Here is a 6,534-nt window from a genome sequence, read left to right on the forward strand (position 1 = left end):
CTTTTTTGGAGGAAAAAATTAAACAAAGAAGAAAAAAACGCATAATGTTGCAAAATCAAAAAAGGAGGAGAAACACGACGATAAAGATGAAACACGAGAAGAAAAAGGAAGAGAAACATAAAGAAAAAGGAGAAGAAGAAGAAAGAAGAGGAGGAAGAGGAGAAACGCGAAAAAAAATGACAGCTATGATTTTCATCGAGAAAGAAGAAGAATAGTTGTTCATAATAGTTAGAGAGCGCTTTGGAAACATGATACGCGTGTTAACATGTTTTTTTGAGTTAGCGTAACTTTTATTAAATTTGGCCCAACTTGTAAGACGTGTGTAAAGTAAAAAATTTAGAGTAAAAGACAAATAGATCCCTGACCTTTTAAGACGCGGACATTTTCGTCCCTCAAGATTGGAAAATACATTTCGATCCCCCACTTTTTAAAACGGCCGACAATTATACCCTTCCGTCCATTTTGAGCCAAAAAGGGCAACGGAGCCACTGACATGGAGGGGCAGTGAATGACGTGGCCGTTACAGTTGCTGAGGTGGATTGAGACGAAATGTTAGTGGACAATTATACCCTTTCTTTCTTTTTCTCTCATAAACATTTCATCAAACACCATGTCAACTCCACTACCACTAACCCTTTTCCTCTTCTGCATTATCATGTTCTTCCATTGCTGCATGTGCAATGACTCATCATCAACAACAACCCTTCAAACCCTTAAGCCCATCCTTCCAAACACAAGCTCAGGCCCAGGCCAATCTCATCCATCAACAGCAACAATCTTTGCATTTTCTGAACAATCTGATGTCAAAGGTTGTCCCTTGACACTCTCAGATGAACTCTTTGACGGTATAAAGAATGCTTGTGGAGGTGGTAGTGGTGGTGGTTCTGACATGGAGCTCCCTCACACACGGTGCTGCTCTGTTCTTGCATCATGGTTATACTCTGCATATTCTTCCACTGCATTAACCCATAGCCATACCCACACATCATCATCATCATATGAGATGCCATTGTTACCAGATGACTCAGAAACATGTGTGAATGACTTAGAGAATGCACTGAAAGTGAGAGGGATTCAGCTGAAAAGACCCAATGAGACATGTGATGTTGTGTTCTGCTTCTGTGGGATAAGGCTTCACCCTCTGAGTTGCCCAGATGCATTTTCAGTTAATGAAAATGGTGAACTTGTTGGGGATAAAATTGTGAGAAGGTTAGAGAAGAATTGCATCAGTAGAACCAACAATGTCAAAGGCTTCCCTGGTCTTGGTGGCTGCTCCAAGTGCTTGAACACACTCTACAGGGTCAGTTTTCTATTAATCTTTTCCTAAAATAGATAAAAAAAGGAAGTTTTTGTTTTGATTTGGGGTTGTTTGATTCGTTATTTTGACTTAGAATTTGATGAATCTTTCTTAAATATGATGAATTTGAGTTTATTTTATTGATGTTGATCTTCTTCATGGTTTGTTGATGTTGACTTAGAACCCCCCTCAGTCATCATGGATGATCGCATAAGCAGCGGCCATGACTTCCACCTTCCGTTTGGATGAAATACGGTTCACTGGTGAAAACGGCATCGTTTGGCACTTTAGAGACGAATTTGTCCACTAAAATTTCGTCCCAATCCACCTCAGCAACTGTAACGGCCACGTCATTCACTGCCCCTCCATGTCAGCTGGCTCCGTTGCCGTTTTTGACCCAAAATGGACGGAAGGGTATAATTGTCGGCTGTTTTAAAACGTGGAGGATCGAAATGTATTTTTCAATTTTGAGGGACAAAAATGTTCGCGTTTTAAAAGATCAGAGACCTATTTATCTTTTACTAAAAAATTTATGTGTATAGCATAACTATAAAATTAGTACATGAATCAATAAATACAACTCAAAATCAAACCTCGCACATGTGATGCATTGTTATTATTATATAAAATTTTACGTGAAAAAAACACTAAACAAAAAACTTTCAGACTCTATAATTTATATTCATGTATTGGAATTCTTTAAATGGATAAAATACTATTTTAATTTTTAATATTTAAATTAAGTCGTAATTTTATTTTTAATATTTAAAAGTTTTATTTTTATTTTAAAAATATTTTATTTCATTTTATTTTAAACTTTTGGTTAAAATTAACGATTTTTTAAAAAATATTCTTTTTTTAATTATGATTTTTATTTAAATAGTGACAAAAATTATAATTATAATAGTTATAGTAGTAGTTATAGTAATTTAAGAATTGAATAAAAATAATAAAAAAAAAAGAAAAAAAAGACAATAAAAAAAGATATTTTTAGAAAAAAATTTTAATTTTAATCAAATGACTAAAAAAAAGTAAAATAAAATGTTTAAAATAAAAATTAAACATTTTTTTTTGGTGACTGAAATAAATTAAACAAAGAAAAACAAAACAAACAAAACAAGGAACTGCTTAAATAGAGGGGCAGTCCCGTTTAAGACTACTCTTAAACTCTTCCCAAGGTGAAAGAAGCTCCACATGCGAAAGTTGTAACTTCATCGCCATCTTTGCCATAGTATCTGCCACCGTGTTTGCATATCTCATAATCAAACGAAAGTCAACACGCCAATTCCAATGCATGATATCTCTTATTTTGAGCACCAATGGATCAATAAACCCAAAACTATCTTGAGTAACAAGATTAAATGCTTCCACACAATCCGTCTCACAAATAACATCTCGTTGACCCACATCCCAAGTTAAGAGATATCCTCTCCAAATAGTAAACAATTCTCCTTGAAGAATACTATTACTCTCAATCATTCCCAAACACCCCCTTTGCCAACTCCCATTACAATCTCTAATAACACAAGCAAAACCAATACTATCACCCGAACCAAAATAATTAGCATCACAATTAATCTTAAAAGTACCAATGGATGGGGATTCCAAAAACCATTTAGAGTAGAGGGAAGGGACATACGTTGTAATTCAAAAATATTCCTAAGCTCCTTTTCTGAAGTTAATGCCAGACAAATCACTTTTTCCGGAGGGCAAGTTTCATGGGGATTAAATATGTCATTATTCCTTGCTCGCTATATCCACCAAAGTCCCGAAAAGAACTTGAACGGATGCTCTCTGCTATGATACAAGAACCAGTTCTTCAAATCCAAAGGATNCTTAAGACACAACCAAGCCAAAAACTTATGCTTTTCCGGAACAAGCTGACGTCAAAGCCAATTCTCCCGCTCCTCCCAACCAAACAGTTGCTTACACAACTACAAGTAACTATTGCGTGAGTTATAGACTTTGACAGCAGACCCACTCCAATACCAACCAAAAAATTAAACATTTTAAATGTGAAGAACAGAATTAGAACTTAACTTAAACATTAAAAATTAAAAAAAGGTAGTTCATCCTAATTTAAAATCTTATATGATTATAACTCCTACATAATAAATCATATAATAATAAATTAATAATAAAATATTTAAAATTTAATACCTTTTTCTTCACTATAAAGGAACTCCTTCGAGTTTGGAAATAAGTAATAAATGTGTTTAATAATTCAATTTTTTAAAATATTATTGTTTTAATTGAAAAATAAAATTAGAGTAATACTAAAAAACTAACACTTTAAAGATTCAATTTCAATTAATATTATAACAAATTTTTAAATAAATTCAGTATAAAACTTATTAAAAATAAATATTTGTCAAATTTTAAATGTTCTAAATTTAAAAAATTTAAAAATTTTAATATTAAATATTGATCGTCATGTTAGTTGTATAATGTTTATTCTACATATTTTGTAAATCTCATTCTCTTAGAAATAAATCACAAATCAATTAATCTTCTTCGAATAAACATAGTAATAATCGATAACACTGAGATCGCAACAGTAATTAATAGACCAAAGTGCCTAAAGATTCCTTAAACCTCAATAAAATAAACTGCAAAAAAAATGACAGGAACTGACTCACAGGGAGTGAATCTTCTCACTTTTTTCTTTAATTGTTTAATAAAATATACTTTTTTTATTATTTAATATTTTTAATATATTTTTTATTTAAAAATATAAAATAAAAATGATATTTTATCAAATAATTAAAAAAATTGAGAAGATGTATTCATGTTAAGACAAACAGTATAGGCCTATAAGGCAAGACCAACAATGAGGATCCGCCGTACGTATATGTCAGTGTGGGTCCCAATATCACAGATCTTCTACTTCTTGCGTCTTACGTGTCATGATCTCATTGGCTAAGGCCCACAGGCCCCACATCACTAACCGTGCGCCGCCCCGCACCCACGCCCTCAGCAAACCGTGACGTTCATATATTTGCTACTACTAACTACTAATAACCTTTCTTCATCCTTATTCTTATTCATGGCCATGCTTTTATTTCCATTTTCCTTTTTTCTCCTTTTCATATATTTAATCAGCCACACGCTATTATTCATCCCTTCGTTGAAACTAAAACAAAAGTACAAGACAAAGCTAATTAGTGTATAAACAGGAATATACAAATCAATTCAGAACACCCACATAATCGTACCTTTGTTTCTTTCATGAAGACAGATGCCAATAGAAGGGTGATGTGTTTTTTTCAAATAAAATACACTGCTATTATTGTTTTGGGCATTTTTCTTTTCTTCTGGGGAATCTGATTCCTCAGTATAGTGGTTGAAAACTGGGAAGAAAGAAAACTCGAATTTTGAGGCGTGACTCGTGTACCCTATAGGCTGTTTGATGAAATGCGCGAGAGGGGGTTGTGTTGTATAGCTGGTGAATTGCATTGAGCTCAAGGTGTTTGTGAAAAGTTCTGATTTGTTTCTGGGCATTGAAGATTGGAAATTGAGGTGTTGTTTTTTGGGGCATGTGAATTGCGTTGGTGGAGGATAAGAGAGGAAAGGGGATGGCAAGGGACGGGAGCGTAGTCCCTGCGGACCCGCAGGCGATGGCGTTAGTGAAGAAGAAGACGCAGTCATCGCGAAGTTGGATTCTGTTCGATGCATCTGGGCAAGGGTCTCTTCTTGATGTGGACAAGTACGCCATCATGCACAGGGTTCAGATTCACGCTCGTGATCTCAGGATCCTTGATCCCTTGCTCTCTTACCCTTCCACCATACTTGGTCGTGAGAAGGCCATTGTTCTTAACTTGGAGGTGCCCTAAACTTATTATCATTTCTTTACTTCTTTTTGTTTTAATGGTTTTTCGAGATGCAATTTGTTCTCTGTTATTGATTTGGTTTTGCTTTTTTCTTTTTTCCCAGCATATCAAGGCAATTATCACCGCTGAAGAGGTTAGTTAGTCAGATTATTTAATTGTTTTTTTTTTCTGTGATTTTTTTTGGGGTTGACTTTTTCTGATAGTTGGTTGAAACTTATTTCTGGAGTTTACATCAGGGTGTGTTGAATTGAAGAAAAACTGGTTGTGAAGCAATTTCTCACCATGAGACTTTTTTCTTTAAAATATATATGTTCTCTTGTCAACTGGTATTACAAGAGACCAATAAATGTTTTATATACTTGTCTCTTCAGTATACCAATCGGCTAAAGCTGAAAGAATTTGATTTGTTCTAGCTGCACGGGTCACAATATTCTTGCTGTTTTTATATGGACTACTTGTTAAATATAAAATCGTTCATGTGCTTCCACGCAATAACTTAAGTATTTGAGAGAGAGCGAGCTTTATGACATAGTATGAACTTATTTGATCCTTGTTGTTCCCTATTCTTCTAAGTATAAATTGATTCCCAGCATTCGGTGTGAAGACATGTTAGATATAAAAGCATTCAAATACCTCCATCCAATAGTTTAAACTTTTGGGAGACAGGTTTTGATACAACTAGAATATTGTGAAGTCAGCCTCATCAAATTCATTTACGTTGTTCTCTGACCTGGTTTGTGTATTTGTGATCAGTGTATCAAATATCAACCTTTTGCCTGTGTGGAACAGACTGTTTATACAGATTGAGATGGATATCTGTTTCTGGATTGTAACTGTATTTAGATTATTGGATAGGTATTACTGCGAGATCCAACGGATGATAACGTGGTCCCTGTTGTCGAGGAACTGCAAAGACGACTTCCTCAAGTAGGTTCTGGTCATCAACAAGAAGCGGATGGTAAAGAGTACAATGTTGGTCAACTTGATATGGAAGGAGCTGAAGAAGATGGTACGTTACATTATACACGAAGCATGGCAATATGATGTCAAACATTTTGACTTTTTCTGCTTCTAAGGGAAATTTATCCTTCTATTTGCATCATCTCGTGACCTTGTTATTTGTGAATGAGCATTGATATACTAGATATTAAATTTATTCTTCTCCAACATTTTTTATTTTATTTTTCCTTGGCATCTGAATGTTCTAGATTAAGCAATGCAGAGTCACCCTTTGAATTTCGGGCTTTGGAGGTTGCTTTAGAAGCCATTTGTAGTTTCCTTGCGGCACGTACAACAGAATTGGAGATGGCTGCTTATCCTGCATTGGATGAACTTACCTCTAAGGTACATATATAATTGAACTCCTTATTTTATTTATTTATGTTTAATTTTGGTTCTGAGCTGAAA

General features: G+C 34.4%; 2 protein-coding genes across 2 annotated transcripts in view; both read left to right on the plus strand.

The window, feature by feature from the left end:
* Window positions 1-655: 655 nt before the first annotated feature.
* On the plus strand, window positions 656-1,327 carry LOC107466151 (uncharacterized GPI-anchored protein At4g28100-like). The gene has a single exon (XM_016085135.3). The coding sequence runs from the start codon at window positions 656-658 to the stop codon at window positions 1,325-1,327; it is 672 nt and encodes a 223-aa protein (XP_015940621.3).
* A 3,026-nt stretch (window positions 1,328-4,353) lies between these two features.
* The window catches only part of LOC107466157 (magnesium transporter MRS2-I), a 6,436-nt gene continuing 4,255 nt past the window's right edge, over window positions 4,354-6,534 (plus strand). Inside the window, exons 1-4 of the mRNA XM_016085138.3 lie at window positions 4,354-5,121; window positions 5,231-5,260; window positions 5,983-6,136; window positions 6,350-6,471. Coding sequence (XP_015940624.1) covers window positions 4,873-5,121; window positions 5,231-5,260; window positions 5,983-6,136; window positions 6,350-6,471 — 555 coding nt within the window. The 5' untranslated portion in view covers window positions 4,354-4,872. The remainder of the gene's footprint in view (window positions 5,122-5,230; window positions 5,261-5,982; window positions 6,137-6,349; window positions 6,472-6,534) is intronic.

This window comes from Arachis duranensis, chromosome 9 (genome assembly GCF_000817695.3).
Source record: "Arachis duranensis cultivar V14167 chromosome 9, aradu.V14167.gnm2.J7QH, whole genome shotgun sequence".
In the NCBI taxonomy this organism is placed as follows: domain Eukaryota; kingdom Viridiplantae; phylum Streptophyta; class Magnoliopsida; order Fabales; family Fabaceae; genus Arachis; species Arachis duranensis.